The sequence below is a fragment of the Carassius auratus genome, chromosome 1, assembly GCF_003368295.1.
Source record: "Carassius auratus strain Wakin chromosome 1, ASM336829v1, whole genome shotgun sequence".
NCBI classification, from domain to species: domain Eukaryota; kingdom Metazoa; phylum Chordata; class Actinopteri; order Cypriniformes; family Cyprinidae; genus Carassius; species Carassius auratus.
The window spans coordinates 19209035-19227147 of NC_039243.1; the positions used below are offsets into that span (position 1 = coordinate 19209035).

The 18113-nt window shown below is 36.0% G+C and overlaps 1 protein-coding gene across 3 annotated transcripts in view; it reads right to left on the reverse strand.

Moving 5' to 3' along the window:
• Positions 1–7490, reverse strand: part of LOC113097601 (runt-related transcription factor 1-like) — a 51337-nt gene extending 43847 nt beyond the window's left edge. The window contains exons 1-2 of one of the 3 annotated variants that reach the window (XM_026262948.1): positions 7182–7341; positions 6941–7087 (exon numbers count right to left, since the gene is read on the reverse strand). In XM_026262948.1, coding sequence (XP_026118733.1) covers positions 6941–7087; positions 7182–7245 — 211 coding nt within the window. In that variant the 5' untranslated portion in view covers positions 7246–7341. Of the gene's footprint in view, positions 1–6940; positions 7088–7181 lie in introns of all 3 variants that reach the window. The other 2 variants (XM_026262895.1, XM_026263010.1) reach the window with 2 other exon arrangements.
• Between the last annotated feature and the right edge of the window lie 10623 nt (positions 7491–18113).

The window sequence follows — 18113 nt, forward strand, 5'->3', positions numbered from 1 at the left end:
CCTCCTGGTGAAATTACATCCACACCTCAATCTGAGCCATCTTCAAGAATCTCTCCCACCTTTATTTGACCCTCTAACTCGAAAACGTTGTATTCTAATTCTATTCTTAAAAAAGCATGCTCCTTTTAGACTTGCACTCTATTTATTTACTAAAAGCTTGTTTTAAGAAAAAAAAAAGAAACCAGCACTAGCTTCTCTAATCTCTTTGTATTCTAACTATTTGTTTTCTTTTTTATTTATCATAAAATTAGAAAAGGCAAAAAGGGCCTCTAACACTAGCTTGCTCTATTATTTTCCTATTCTATCTTTTTTTCTATTTTTTATTTATTTATTATATGATTCAAAAAATCTTCTTACGTGTACTGTGTTTAAGCTAACTGAGACTTGTTATAGCACTTGCATATCATTGCTCTTTTGTTGATTTTGATTGCTTCCATTGTCCTCATTTGTAAGTTGCTTTGGATAAAAGTGTCTGCTAAATGACTAAATGTAAATTCTACTAAAATAACAATGATAGACTGGTAGATGTATTGTCTAATATTAAGGAAAATATCTGTAATGAAGTTAGTAAATATGACAACAGTGTCATTGTTCAGATCAAGTGAAGTCAGTTTAGAGCTGGTTCAGTTCAAAGTTCAAATCAACAACTGTGATTTTCATAATTGCTTTTTTTTTTTTTACTATATTCACAATTTCTCAACAGCATTTCCCAGAGACGTTCGATAGATTTTTGGCTGTGTTAACAATTTCAAACGCCTGTCTCAAACATGACCACAAGCTTCAAGCCTGTTTTGACCATCGACTCAGTCCGTCCACCGGTTTTAGCCATCTTTATCTCCTTTCCTGGAGCTGTGCATTGGTGACGCCACTCAATACATTCCCATCGTGGTTCTGTCCGACGCTGGGCTCAATAGCGACCAGCCTGCCTGCCTGTCTACCAGACACTGGGCTCAATATTACCAGGGCCAAACTCTCCCAGCAGCTGCTCCATGTAAAGAGAGCAGGGTCAGAAAATCCATTTCAGCACAGCGACACACCGGGGGGACGGAAACTCAATATAAGCCAAGTGAGAGACGACTCCTCACGCATGATGCTCTGATATTGAGACATCAGCATTTCATATCAGAACAGGGCTCTTTAACACATATCAGATATTATAGAGTCAGAACACCCCCCCCCCCCCCAAAAAAAATGCATAAAAATATTTAGAAGGCTTAACATTCCTCATTTATGTTTAGTTTAAGTTGAGTATTAAATAAATTAAATTAAATCAATGAAAATATATCAATAACAGGGCTCTTCAAAACGTATCAAATATATAAAAGCTATTTTCCAAGTAAACATTTCTGTTCAGTTTAAGTTGAAGTACTAAATCTATAAATTATTAATTAATTGGTATGCACAGTGGTTTTTCAAGCCGGATACACATACGTAAGATGACGAACATGGGGTGTGTTTATTGCATTAAAAAAAAAAAAAATGTATGTTTTTCGACAGGCCTAATAAATATGTAAGCAATAAGTTACGAGAGGCCGTGACCAATCAGAATCGAGGAATGAAACATACCGTTTTATAAATGGACATATTTCTAAATAAATAAACAAATAAATATTTTGTTTACCATGATTTATTTCTGATAACAATTTCTCAAACATGACAAAAACCTATTATTGCAGAGGTACATTATGAGTTTAGTTTGGGTTGCTTTGCGTGTAAAACAGTTAATTTACTACAGGTGACCACATTCTCACAACTCTGATACAGCCATCACTCCCATCCACACCTTCTGCTAAACTCTTGAGATTCATCCCAGTGACCAAAGGGACACAGGGGAGTGGGGACAGGAATTTATTACCCCATGCTAGTCCCTCTCTGAATCTGCATGGACCAGGCAAAGCGACTTCCTTCGCCTGTGGATGTAGATAACCAGAATCAACGGTGGCTAGGCAGGAGGCCTAGGCTGCAGGTCCACAGGACAGTGACCAGCCTCGAGAACAGCCTCGACAACACCATAAATCTATCTCTGTCGACACTCTGACCCACAGGAGGACAAAAGCAACCTTGTAAAACCTTCAGCTACAGTGAAACACTCAAGAGATATATGGAAAGAAACGATGCCCAGTGTGACATGGCATGGAGCACGATCAGGAGAAGGAAACAGGAAACAAGGGTGAAATTGGGGTGAAAGTGGCTTCATTTGAAGATAAGAAGTTGAAAAACACTTCTTCATCATCCTTCATAGATGTGTCACAGTCTACTAAAGTTAACCATACGAACCCCATAGAGTTATAGAGAAAGATGGCACAAGTTTCATAAGTCATGCACTACTAGGTTATATCAAGCTGCATCAATCTATAATCTACAGTATACTCCATTAAAGTAGAAATGCATTGTCTATCAAAGGAAGACCTAAACAAACTTTAATTCAAATGCAATAACTTGCTCTGCCTCTAAAAAAAACTTTTCTTTTCTGTTGACGTCACCAGAAAGAAAATTGTAAACAAAACGAGAGTAAATTTTATGAAGAATATATAGTTTAATTTTATAATGTTGGTTTGATAAAGTTGAACATGGTTTCAAAGTATATCCAAATAACTAAAAAAGTACTAAATAAAAGTAGTGATTCTACTACTAACCTCAAGTAAAGGTATAATATTACAAAAGCGCAAGTTTTTTAGTTTTTTTTTTTTTTTAAGTAAAAAGTAAGTTTTGCATACTTTTACAACCTGGAGAAAATTAGACTATTCAAACAAAATCTACTAAATTAGTATCTTTTTTCAAATTTTGGGGAAGTGTGATTTATTTCAAAGAATTTCAAAGAATTAGTTCGTCTCAAATAAATAGTTAAAATAAGCAAATAATAAAAAAAAAAACATCAAAGCAAACTTCCCTTATATAGGAAAACAAAACCTGACTTGAAAATTAATACAAAAAAGGAACTCTCCATGAGAACTGTAAGCACAAGTGCGAATAGTGATTCCGATAGAGAGGTTGTGTGTGTGTGTACTAGATTTACACACAAACCATCTGATAAACCGTTCCCACAGATAGATAGAGGGTAATCCTCACACATGACTGTCAGTTAGTGTGCTGCTAGTAAAGAGGAGAAATGTGACTAGACGAGACCAGAAAGACCTAAAATGTGCATGTGCACATATGTTAAAACTTCAACTTTGCATATGCATAGTTTTTCCTTGATAAAAGGAAATGCAAATGAGCTGTATGCAACCAACATTCTCATTTGATATGTATATGCAAATGTGCATCAGCCAACACGATTGTCGATTCACTTGCACAAAAACATGCTTACAATGTGACAATGTTCAGACAGCCTGTCCAGTTGAGATAATCAGGGAAACATACTTGTGAGGCAGGCTATGTACTGTGCAACATCATAAATGAGATGTTTATATAATGTTTAACAGCTATTAGTGGGCAGAGCTGCTTTTTGTTGAGTATGATGAGTAGTCGACTGCCAATGTTATTGTAGGGAAAATACTAAACTACAGTGCTGGATATGTCCAAAATAAGTGAAGATGAGAAAGAACTTGTTACTAAGAGGTGAAAAGTGGAGATTAAATGTTAAGTTGCCAATCAACAGTGCGATTTTCCACATTCTATAGGGTCAATCAAATTCTAAATAAAAATAGAAATGGATCCTCGGAAGTGAATGGATGCTGTTGGAATGAGAGTCCAAAAAGCTGATAAAAACATCACAATAAGCCACAAGCACTCCAATCCATCAATTAATGTCTTGTGTAGCCAAAAGCTGTGTGTTTGTAAGAAACAAACCAATCAATAAAATGTTTTTAGCTTCAAACTGTTGCCCCTAACTGAAATATGAGTGCATAATCAATTATCTTCTGAATCAGGAGAGAAATATGCACAGATCAAGCACTGTTAACAAGGCAAAACAGCTCTGAATAAATATGTGGGTGGATTTTGATGTGAGAGGACAACAAGGGATGGACTTTTTTGACTGGAGGAAGCTTTATTTTGGATTATGGACTTGTATTTTTTGGTCAGAAGCAACGATTTGAAGTTAAACTGTTCATGATGGATTTGTTTCTTACAAACACACAACCTTTCACTTCACAAAACATGAATTGATGAACTGGAATCGATGTTTGGGGTAAACTAATCCTTACAAAATGGGCTAAAACATCATGGCATCACATTTTAAAACAATGTACGCATTGAGCTGCACACACAGACACTTTCAGTTCAGTAACCCTACATCATCAGTAGAATAAAGGTTGTTTTTTAAGTTTCTTGTCGCCTTTGCCTCGTCTTCAAGATGTTACATCGAGGCTGTTCACATGTGCTCAAGAACAAACATGCATCGGGTGCGACTGATAAACTTCCTGTGTTAACTGAAAGCACCCGCATACATGTAGATGTGTATGAGAAAGAGATAGTCAGGAAACTGAAATGCGACTTTTTCAAGAAGCAACTGTGAAAAAAGCAAGCAGACCTCATAACCTTGTTAACATCACCTTTAGAAATGATCTCACGGCAGGAGCCGCAATAAAATGCATGTTTAAAACAGAAGTGACTTATAAAGAGTCAATCTGCTCAGCAGAATATTTCTGTGTGATGATCCACTCACACCAGCTAAATGAGTCAGTTTAACCATTACAGGGTAATTTCCATTCACCCTTAATTCACAGTCATTTCAGTTTGAGGGGGAAAAAAACTAAAGCATTACCTTTGGGCCTCAGCTGAGAACTCACACACCGACAGGCATTAAAATCAGCACTTCAGAAACTACAGAGACTTTAATAGGGAGGGAAAGTCCAGGACTGTAAGGACATGCCACTGCTGCCTAAAAAAGAAGCTCTCTCTCTCTCTCTTATAAAAATAATAATAAAAAAACAGAACTGAGATTTAGCTCAAGATTTGACTTCTTCCTCATATGATGAAGAAGACTTTCATTTGTTAGCACAAATAATTTTATAATGCTATTATTTTTAGTTCATTTTTCAAAAAAAAATAAATAATGCAATGCCTTGAGCGCTTACAGAACATACAGTTAGTCAGTTTCTCACAGAACGAAGAAGCTCTAAAGTTGTTAACAGTAATCATTTTATTACAGTTAGGGCTTGCATAGACTAGACCAAAGAGTTTGCAAGTACGACATTAATTTTAGGATTACAAAATTGCGTGTAGCTGTTACTTTCTATGACCTTATCTATGTTGAATGTAAAATTAAAATATGTAATGTAAGTTAATAATTAGGGGTGTGCCTGAAGCCAAATTCCTTATTCGGAATGGCACGGATAATGGCTTCAAAAATGAATAGCAGACAAATAAATTCAGAATAATTCTGCCTGTTTACTATAAGAATGTGAGTATGAAGCTGACACAGTCTGGAGTTTTTTAGATTACAGTTGAGTCAGTGGATCAGCGCAATATTATACACAGACCTCTAAAGTCACGAGTGTAAAGTGAATGAATGTAAACTTTATGAGTGAAAAGAGCGCAAATCAAACACAACGTTGCTGTTGTCTCTCCGTACATCTCTCAGAAATCAGAGCTTTGCTCTGAGTAATTTGCTCTTTGCAAGAGTAATATCACCTATAATAATACATCATACACCTTCTATTATTTGTATATGTTTAAAAGGCAATGCTTTAAACCTTAGGCTACGATATGATATGAATGAATGGAATAAGCACAGCGCGCTCACCAATCAAACAGCCGCACTTCGCGTCTCAGTCTCTCAAAAACCAGACCAGTTCTCTCTCAAGAGTAGGCTATTAATCAGCTTCGATACGGATACATTTTCTACTTGTCATACATGTTTGCATCTTTATCTTTTGCTGGTTTGCGCGGCACACACACATTTGTTTAGTAAAGTTCACCAAACATTTAGACTCGCTTAAGCGTTCTGCGTAATGAAAATGTGCGCATTGAATTGATTCAGTTGTGTTCAAATGTAACAAAAGTAAACGTTTGTCATGACATCTCTCTGCAGGCATGATAAATATTATTTTAGAAATGAATAATTATTTTAGTTTACCATTACAAGTGAGTATTCCTTCAGAACATTCAGTTAGGATTGAACTTGATTAAAGAAAGGCTCAAATTCTTCAGCAAAAATCATTTTTAATACAGCATCATGCAACAAGTTTCTCAAGAAATCAGTAAAACAGCCAATGCATACCTACATAAGGCATGTTCTACTGAATCACTACATCGATTCAAATGTTGACCTGCCCATTTTCCTACACAAACGCATTTCAAAGTCAACTCACCACTGAAGTTACATAACTCAATGCCGAAGAACATCTTTCCAGACCTCAAACTATTGAGGGTTCATCATTCATTTTGACTTAAGTGATTACAGTGATGATATTCTAAAAAAAATTGCAACAGCACTGCTGATAGTTACACACTACAAGACCCGCCATAAAAAAACAACAAACTAACTCTAAAACTCAAGGTCTGCCACAATGCAAGAACCAAAAAGTTCAAACTCATACTATATGCATTAAAACTTTAATGCAGGTTCCTTTCTCTAGCCATTTTAATAAGTATACATCCAAAAAGACATTCAGTATATGATAATATGCAAGTTAAGCAACAGGTTAGTCTCACTGTGCAACAAACCAACTATAAAACCCAAAGTTTGGCCCAGTACAATAATTGGAAAAATAGTAATGCAGCTCTCTTTCTGTAGTTGTGTTGATAAGGAAACATCCAAAAAAGACAAGCAGGAGTCCACCATGCATTGGCTGGTTGAATGAGGTTAAACAGTGAAGTACTCACTAACCCACAGACCTGTGGTTTTCAGATTCAGCCACAAGATTTCAGTACTCCACTGACACTGCAAACCAGCACTTCAGTGTCGTCACTTTGCTCAAACGTTGCATCGATGCGCGTTGAATTGAGATAAGAGCTTGGTTGCAAATCGTAGAAAATTGCCGCGGATACTCACCCCTGGAGAAGCAAGACTGGTAGGACGGGAAACTTTCGAAGATGCTGTTCGAGGCCATTGTGGTCGGCTGCTGCTTCTCCTCTTCGTCCGAATCCAATGCTTCTAACTTGATCTGCTCCCGAATTTTGAAGGGCTCCCGGCTTTGCCCTGCAAAGGGGAAAAATACACCCATGATGACATGCTAGAGGTTAAGCTCAAACGCCCTCCACGTTCCACCCCCTAAAACGGACCCCAAACACACCCTGAAACCCATGGTCGCCTTGCACCGGTCCAGCCAGGCGGTTCTGTCCTTGGATTCTGTGCATGGTTCACAGACACGGGAGATTGTGATCGGCAGTCAGCCTGTGGTTGACTGATGCTTACCCTTGTGCAAAAGAGCCAGAGCGCAAACTAGTCGCTGTGGTTTTTTTCGGGCGATTTGGCTGATTCACACGCTGACATCAACACGTATTCTCCCTCCCCCTCTCACTCTTGAGTCCCTCGTCTATCTTTATCTCGCTGTTTTCTAGTGCCTAGAGAGCCGTGACCGGTGGCAGACTTGGTTTGTGGTTGTGGCGGCCCACAGAAAGCTTCTCCCTTAGTCTGACAACAAGTTTAACCGTTCCCTACAAGTGGGGGAAAAAAAGCATCCAAGCACCATTGGGCTGTTTAGGTCACATGTTCTAGCTAATTTAATTCTGGGGGCTTTTTTGCACAGGTTTTGTTCTGCATTATCTGGCATTCGGGCCAGTCTATCAAACCTCCACCTGTCCACATTTGCTTGAAAAGGAGGAAATAGATGTGGTCTGTTTCAATTGTAAGAGTGTGTGAGTGGAACAGAGGGGGGTTGAAAGTGAGTAGGTGAGAACACAGCAGCGTTTAGCGTCGATGCATGTGTGTGTGTCAAAGTTTGTGTACTAGAGTGAAGCAAGTCATGCTGCATAAGTTAAAGTATGCAAATCTGTCTCTAACAGAGGATACAATTAGTCCTGTGTCTCAGACGCCATAAAGGCGCTGCAGATCGACAAAATTTACATGGTGCCTTTTGTATCTGCCTCATCTGCTCATTTCTGCAAGACAAACAGAAAATAAAAGACAGTATTTACTCACAATAATCTCGTACATTGTGTGGTCAAAATATTTCAGTGTTCCAAATTATGTATAAAAATATCACATAGAATTTACAGACTTTTAAGCCATCATAAATAAACATGATTATTTTTAGTAAACAATGTGCTAAAAAGACATTTAAACCATCATAAATGTCATTAGCTTGATATTTTGTTGTCTAATGCAATAACATTCATATATTTTCAAGTGAAACTCAAGTGTGCAAATAATGTTAGGAGCTAAATATTTACACTTTTAACATCTGACATTCAATTATATTTAAAATTTTAATAAATATATTTATGTATTGACATAGACTTGTCCAAAATACCAAACCAAATGGAAAACAAAAGGAGAGAAAAGAAATGAAAAACGGTCTGAGAAAATTTCTAGCATATTTTCTTTGAAGATACCATTGTGTTGACATCTTGATGTCTTATGCAGCGACATTCATATTGGGTGTTACTCAAGTAAAACTTTCACTCTTAGCAATGTAAGTGAAAAGGTCATATTTGAAGGCAGATATTCAAGAAGTTACTTTAATAAACAATTCATAAACAATTCCCTTGGTAATATGTATTATCAGGCTGTAAATAATTGCATTATCTGCTTCAAATTAGGGTTGGGGGATGTCTACAAATTTGCTTTCGGATGATGTCTACATCGAAACATCGCGATGGACGATGACATTGGCGCAGGGTGAGGGGTAGGAGTTGATGGACTTAGGGGGTGTGCCCACAGTGTGAATCCTTTAAAAGGAAAACAACTAACAGTACCTCACACCGTGTCTACACCGGATGCGAGCGGCGCGGCGGGACAAAATACTATAGAACTACTGAGCTATAATAGAGATTCATTATAGATCGGTCAATATAACTCAGTATAATCAGTGATGGAGTCTACACTGGATTTGGTGCTGCATTACACCACAAATCCCTCAAAGTAAACTACTGCCACATTCTATTTATGACGTGCTGACACTAATTTCAAATGATTTTCAGTGGTCGCTTTGTCGCGTACAGTGTAGACAGTCTTTAGCAGAGTACGAGCGATCACAAATCTCAAAAGTGATAGTGAAACTAAAAAGCAATCGTGCATTCAAAAAAGAAGAGTGTGTGGTGTGGGGGGTACAACACTGTGATGTCTATCAGCCATCTGCGATGGACGATGGCATCGTATATTGACCCAATCCTACTTCAAATCGTAGACTTCATTATGCATTTTGCTAATTGTTTAAATCTTCTGTAAATTAATCTACTGATTCTCTGTGAATGACAATGTAAGAGTGTTATCCAGCAATTAACTCCATAATATCCACATTTTATTGACATGAAAATTCAATAATATTTAACTGTGCAAAATATTTTTCTTGTGCAAATCGACTGCATTACCTAGATTAAATCAAACATCATGCGTTTTGCATGTCGGGTTTCGCCATAATTGCAGGTTTCTTTGCATTCTCACCTGCCCTTAATGAAGGCATTGCATAACAAGTCCAAGACTGGGTCATGATATCACACAAGACTACTGTCCTTCTCGCAACCGATTAGGACGTTTCATCTTGTGTAAAGAACACCATGTTCACATTACATAAACGGCCCCATGCAACCCCTCAAGCCTCTATTATCTGGGAGCCACACACCTGCATCCACCTCCAGCATAGACGCCCCAAATTGGCACATGTGCACCTGCACCACGCCTCCAGCACATGCCAAACACACCCACACCTGTATCCTGACTCTCCTCTCATCCGTTTGGACAGGAGGTTTGGGAGTGGTGAGCAGTGCTTTAGGTGGTATGGACATGGCTTGAATTGAGGTGGGGGTATGGGGGAATGGCACCCCCCTGGTGAATTTTCTTTTTTCAAAAAGCATCCCCCCAACCTATCCCATTTATATTAATAATGATGTGTATTATGTAAAATTTAACGTGGAAATGAAATGTAAAAATTCTCTCCTTATTATAATTCTCAAACTATATGACAGAGATTTACCAATTGACCAGAACTCAGTACTATAACAAGCTGCGTACAAGCTGAAGCAAGGTATCTATATATTTTTTTTACGCAAAATGGTTCAAGCGCAACTTTTGAAGTTTGTTAAAAAGAAGACAACAGAAGGTGCTTTTTCCTTGATTAGAATTTAAAGATATTTCGCTGACATAATGTCATTGTAGTGTATAGGTGAATGTGAGGGACTGAGGAGAGCTGACTTTAAGGAGTATGTCATTGACATAACAAACAAAAAAGCATCACTGCGCGATGAAGCCCATTCCTTTTAATTCAAGCAATGAAAGAAGAAATACCCATGAATAAGTTTTTATGTTTTTTATTTTCTGTGCACAAGCAATGTATTTTTTGAATATCAGCACATGTGCACGAGCAAAATAAGCTAATAATAATATACAACAGTGTAGAGTAACACAGTGTTTCATTCTTTGAATTAATCTCTTTTTGAATTAATCATGTGAGCCAGTGATTCAACGGTCCATTCGTCTGTTTAGTTTCTAATTGAATCAGCCATTTTGAACGAATTGTTTGATTTGAATGGTTCAGAAAATCATTTATCAAAACTGTGAACTTTTTTTTTCATCTTTATTTATCCATGATAGTCCTAAACCAGCCAAAGTGCCAGCACAAAAACGCATTTAGCAAAATATTGTTAATATTTACCAAAATTCCTCCATGTCAGGCCCAAGAAAAAAAAAAAAAGGTTAAAAATCAGTGGGTTTTGCAGATGATATTTGGTTAAATAATGCAATAATAAGAGATTTACAGACTGATTTCATTAGAAAACATTTTGGGCCAGATTTACTAAACAGGGTAAATTATCTTAAGACCGCAATCCAATAAACCAGTGACAAAAATGGAAATTTGCACTGATCTCCTGAGACTTAGCAAATTAAAGAGCACAAAACAGTCAGATCATTTCCATAATGACCAACACAATCTACCAAGAGCAGTGTAAACATGTGCGTAAACTATAATTACACATGCATTAATGGGTTTTTTAGATATTGAATAAAGGTACGAATCTCAGTAAACTGACTTCTACAAACCTTAATAAATCATGTTGCATAATTTATTTAAACACTCTCCTTCTATAAATTTTGTATATGAAAGGAAAACTCGTACAAATGCACATGCAATAAAGTCAGCTGCAAAAATAACTTTCAACTAACTTTCCATTGGTAATTTTTCACTGCATGTATTTAATAAATCCTGATAGTAGTTTGGTAAGGCTGAAAGGGGATTTGCGCTGGTGCTAGCAGTTAGTACATCTAATACCAGACCTAGAACCAATACAGGGGTCTGAAGAACATGAATTATGATGTCAAGAACTGAAACTGGTTCTTGTTTAGGGGACAGATTTATGTTTTACTAATTAATTGATATGACCATACTTGCACAGTAAATTGTTTGCATTAAGAATTGCAAAGTATTACAAGTTTTCTGAAAATGTGTTTAAATGTGCACATGAGGCATTATCAAAATAAATGTACACTAATTTACTACTTGTTTCATTTTGTTGACATATTAAAGTTAAAGGTTTTTACAGAGGGGATTTTGTTTTACAAAGGGCCTAATCTTACCTTTGACTCGCCCTGAGTGAGCTGTCATCAGTTCGCCATTGCTTCGACACCGGAGCAGATGTAGACAAGAATGTCTCCTAAGCAATTGAGGTGTTTTGTTTTTGGATGTAATAATGAACATAGCAGTCATCATTTACTCTTGACATCTAAGCCGCTTAGGATGCAGTGGGTTATATTTGTTTCTGAAGGGAGTGCACCCTTGATGGTCTGTGTATCTTTTGGTAATTTGATTTAAGAAACGTAAAAAAAAAATGTAGCTGGATGTTTTTTTTTTTTTTTTTTTTTATGGGTAAAAAAAATATGCTTTAATATTTGTTTGGGTGGCGCTAAAACGCCCCTTTCATCCCTTCTGTACTGCACCTATAGGCGGCAACTGCGAGCTCAGTTCATATTCAACAGGAGTAAATAAGGAGCAGTAAAATGGCATTTGAATTTTACTTGAGCCTATGCGATCTACAACTACATGGAATAAAATTTGTTACTTTTTTTTACATAACACAATTTCATGGGAAAAACCCAACCCCACATAAATATATTTATAATAATATTTATAATAAAATACTATAATAATTATTTATAATATATCTTTACTCAAGTTTTCACCATAATTAGTCTACTGTAATTCTTAAATCCAAACTCCAGGCTATAGTGTAAAATTATTACCGTATTTTTCGGACTGTAAGTCGCACCTGAATGTAAGTCGCATCAGTCCAAAAATTTGTCATGACGAGGAAAAAAAAAACATATATAAGTCGCACTGGACTATAAGTCTTATTTATTTAGAACCAAGAACCAAGAGAAAACATTACCGTCTACAGTCGCGAGAGGGCGCTCTGTACTGCTCAGTGTAGACTATAGGAACAATGAGCAGCATCTCTGGCGGCTGAAGATGGTAATGTTTTCTCTTGGTTCATGTCAAATTAATTTTGATAAATAAGTCATGCCTGACTCTGTATGAAAAAATGTGCGACTTATAGTCAGGAAAAAAAGGTAACTGAGTTCACGAATTCCATAGATGATGACCATATGAATAGAGTGTGGGTGTGACCACATTAAAGATAATGAGTTCAGACTGGAAACACTGCACCTCTCATTGGTTTTGATTTAGATTGTTTCTTTTAAAAGCAGACATGTCAAGCTCTCTATGGATCTGTGATGGTTCTATGTCTGTGATGCATGAGCCTGGTTCATTTCTGATGTGTTTCAGAAAGAAGTTCAAGTTAGGTTCTCTATTTTACAACAGAGTTTTGTAACATTTTCTTGTCACTGAGGGTGTCTTACGACCAAAACAGATTGGTTTCGAGAGTAGACCTATCGGGAGTAGACCCCAATGCCGCTGCCAAGCGCCGCCATTTGTGCCATTTAGAATTTCAGCCGCCAGCAGCCAATAATTTCCTAAGGCAAATTGAGCCGCCATCTGATGAAGTTTGGCTCATCCGGCTAGAATTATTTGCATCAAATAATAATTCTATCACATAGAGACATACACACACGAAATATATAAACAATACACGAGATCTATTTTCCCACTGGTTTCATAACACCACAGTCTTGTGCTCGTTCCTACGATACACAGACTCACAGTGAATTGACGACCAAATTAAAATTGCTCATTTTCCGTACAGAAGAAGCAATGCATTTTTTTCTCGCACTGAGGTGAAATGGCGGATAGAAGCAAGCAAGGAAATTTTGATCTCACTTCACACATACTTTCCTAATTCCTACTTACTTTTTTTTTTTTTTTTTAACTTAGGCCTACCCAGACTTTTGTTAAATCTTCAGGGCACGGTTGCACAAACACCTGAATCAAAGATTGATGTTTTGAACCAAATAATCTGGAACGGAGAGATGTATAGCACTGAATGTGATATTACTGCAGTTACAAACCACCGTTTCCACATTGCTAATTCACGATGCATGCTTCAGTGTACATTGCAGTGAAATGTGCAAAACTTTGTCCAAAATAATACTGATAACAGTGTGTGCTTATATAAAGGCGAGACACGGCAGGCAAAAACATTGTTTTTTTTTTGGTCAATTTTGAGATTTTTGGATATTTGTCTTCAATAACATGTCTTCTTTCAGACTTTTGGTGAAAAAAAGTCTGAAATACACTTTTAGGTCTTTATTTTACTACACTTCGTCTTTTTGTGTCTTTTTTTGCAGAGATCTTCTCCGTGATCTCTGCCGTCACCCTCTCATCACATGCACCGTTAGGAAGCTCTCTCTTCTGTACAATCCTGTTGGATCCAAATATGGTCATTTCCTTTTTATCAGCAAACAATTGTGAAAGTAAAAAGACTGAATGAGCGATATCATTGGCTGATGATAAATCTTTAAAAGCCTGTTTTCTCAAAATGACCTTTCTCTCATACTCCAAGTCCGAAATCTCCACTTCAGTTCTACCTAGTTATATTATGAAGACATTTACAGAGGAATTTTATAAATATATTATTCCTAGCCTGATATATATAACATTTTATTCCAAAAAACATGGTGAAAATTATTTTTTAAGGCTATTGACACAGTATATTCTGATTTACAGGATAACAAAAGTGGATATCCATAAATCCCTCTGTAATTTTTACCCCATCTAATATATGAACACAATGAAAAAATATTTTTAACCTGGCTTTATCCAATACTCGGATTTCGTTTTTTTAAATATATGCAAATTAGCAGATATTTAATTAGATATTGCCTAATTTGCATTGTGAAATGCATTGTAGCAGCCATTTAGGTTTTGGCTGAGCCGGCTAGTCAGCCAATAACTTCATCAGTCAGCCATTATTCTCAAAACAAATGGCTTCGGGCTGTAATCGGGATGGTGCGTGCGAATCAGGATCTGTCGACGGAGAAGTGCAGTAGCCTACGCTCTACAAGATATAGCTTCAGTTGCTGTTGTTTGTAATAGCAAATGAAAACGTTATCTGTGAGGTTTGTCTTAAATAGAATAGAATAAAATGAGTAGGCTATCATATTCCATGTTGTTGTAAATCACATACAGTAAAATTCAAATGCCATTGAATAAAGTAATTTCTGTTTTGTTAATAACATGCAGCAGCCATGAAACTATGTTATTTATTTATTTATTTTATCTGGTAAGCAGTGCTAGCAAATAATCTGCAGGATCAATAAACCCGGCTCACCTGCCGCTTCTCTCTTGTTGAAAATAAACTGAGCCTGTGTCCGCCCACACATTCAAAACAAATATTAAAGCATAATCCAATGTTTTACCCATAAACAAAAATACGAAAAATCCAGCCAAATTGTGGTTTTCCGTTTCTAAAAATAAAATAAAAAAATTGAAATCAAACCATTTCTCATTTCTCTTTATTTATTTTTAATTCTAAAATCAAATGACCAAAAGATTCACGGACCCCCAATCGATGTCAAACATTATGTTCCTGTGAATCATTTGTGATCCAGCCTCACCAACAGAATGAATATAAGGAGTTTTTTTTTTTTTTTTTATGAATCTTTGCAAATCGCCTAATAATGTGCCAATTAGCAAGTTTCATGATGAATGTGGCTACAGTACCTCAGAGAGTGGCTCAGAAGAGAGGGGTCAGCAGAGCTCATTAACATTTAAAGGAAAACACTTAAAAAACGACTTGTTTTGAAAAGAGCTGTTTTTGACAGGGTAAAAAGCGTGAATACTGTAATAATTATAATAAGAGCACACAATTTATTAAACTTGGCTTTTGCTTCTTATGCTGTAAATATAACATTTAAAACAAAGATCCCTATTTGAGTTGATTTTGTAGAGTTGCGGCTGAATTTTGAATATAGCAAGCCACTTCATTCAATCATAATCATAATTGATCACTGTTTACGTTAATAATTATTACAACAATTACTACTTTGCCACTTCAGAGTACTTGTGCACATTCCTAGTATTATATATTATGTGTTATACTGTATTGTAATGCTTAATAATTTAAATAACCCAATAATATCATTAAACATTCCATACCTATAGGGATTTAATCAAGATGGAAATAATTCTTACTTTAAGAGGTGATTATCAATGATTTTTAAGAACGTTCTTTTCAGGAATTCTTTTTTGTCTTTTGTCTTTAAAACATCCCACAAAAAATGTTGGTAAACTAAATATTATATAAAGAGGAAATAAAGAATCTTTAAAATGCTGGTTGTTCATGGAACCTAAAATTCAGGGAACTTCAACTAAAAAAAAACATGTATCAGAACATGTAGCAGAACTATGAGTGGTGAGTAAAGGGCTATCTCTTTTTTTTCTGATATCTGGGACACACAGCTGTCCTACACACGTCTCCTGCTGTGTTCCCACGGCAACACATCATGCTGCATCCTGCATAGCAACATCCCTGAGAAAAACACTTCACTGACCAAAGACATTCCTGCATGTCCATCCATGGAGAACTCAAAACACAGACCAGAAAGAGACAAAATTGAAAGAGTAAATAAGTCTTAAATGGAACACAACATACTAAACTTCTAAACTCAATCATGCTTGCATGCAGTTGTCACTAATGTACTTTGATAATACTGTGGGTATTAAATATATATATATATATATATATATATATATATATATATATATATATATATATATATATATATATATATATATATATATATACACTATTTCAGTCTTCAAAATTTCATGTTTAATTCAATGTGTTGCTCGTAAATTTTTTTGATTAAAGATATAAATGAGGTTTTTAAAAATTCATACACTATTTTTTGGGGCACATTACAGTAAAGAGAAAATAATTTATTCATTCCTTATTCCTTTCTCTACAAAAAAAAAAAAAAAAGTAAAAAAAAACAAAACGTTTTTTAAGTAAAGGATATTCCTCACTACTTTTATGCCTGTGGTTTATCATAAAGTGGACATACAGTAACACACACATTTTCTGCCAATCTCATGTTAATCTTGAGGACCTATAGAGTAGTATTGCATCCTTCATTTCTCTGAAGAGTCTTTAGTTTTTTCAGATTTATAAAAGACAGATACAGCTTTACGCTTCTCTCCAAAAACAGTCGAGCTCCTGGAGGTGTGTCATGGGCGGAGCTAAAGAGTCAAGAGTCAAGAGCACACTACGTTTCTGCATAGCGATTGTCTGCAAGCTGTGACAAATAAAACAGGGACAAAACACTTACTGACTTAAATTAACAATGGCTAATGAATGAACAAATGAAGCCCGTTGATGGGCTGGTCTTGCGGTTGATGTGTGCGCACTCTTGTCATGCAGGGCCATTCTTGGAAAAAAGTTACACGAACCCTGAAGGAGTGTATTTGGCACAGAAATACTCCGTCAAACAATATATATATTTCTTCCTTTGGTCATGTAAATAAGTCAGAATCCATTGGAATAGCATTAGACCTCCCGCTCAAGAGATAAAAACAGGGACTTTCCTTTCATATTTCATTCTGTAGATCGTGTCTGGGGATAAATAATTTTTTTAAATCTCTGATTAAAGATAATGCATATAATAATGAGTCACTGCAGGCCAGGAGTTCAGCAACTGGAGGAGAGGAAAGGAGAAAATGACAGTTATGTTTGCATGTGCGTAAGCCTCAGTGTTACAGACAATTCAGCAAACGTTTCTATTTGCTCCCCATGTTAATATCAGTGCCATTTAGGAGAAACAAGTCATTAGAAAGACATCAAAAGAGGTTCTTCTCACCTTCAGGGGAGGGAATGAGGCAGTGAGGGAAGAGGAAAGTTAGGCACGTATGTAGAGATCCTCCAAACACCTGCTGACATTCCCACTGCTGGAGGAGGATGAGTCAGGACACAAACAGCATCCCAGACAGACAGAACAGCAAACTGTGAGAATTCCCCTCCCGAATGACCTCTGTTCCTGTCAGTCCAACACCCGCATTCTACTCATAAACCTCCCACTACACTTTCACATGATGCAGACTAACAATTTGGAAAAGGAGCCTATTTTCAAAAATAGTGAAGTGTTCCTCTAATGTAAAATTATTATTATTATTATTATTATTATTATTATTTATTAATGACTTAAGTAATTGACAAATGTTTAAATACTATGTTTCTGCCACAGGATAAAATAAATAAATAAATGCAACATTTTATCTCATAATTCAAACTTTTTGTCCTAGCAATTCTGATAATATGATATGAAGATATGAAACTCAGAATTGAGAGAAAAAGTCGCAGTAGATAAAGTCGCAAATCTGAGAAGAAAAGCCCAAATTGTGAAATATAAACTCACTAATGCAAGAAAAAGTCAGAAAAATGAGACAAAAAAACACAACTACATTTGTATTTTTAGGCGAAAAAAATTAAATTGCAATATAAAGTAAGTTTTATGAAAAAAAAGTGAGTTTTAAAATTTTAATTGAAATTCGGAATAAAAAAAAGGCTGAATTATAAAATAATAATACACGATGAAGTTGAAGTCCTTTTAATATTTTTTTATTTCATGGCAGAAATGGCTTTCATATTACAGATTTAAATTTTCTTGGCCAAATTCG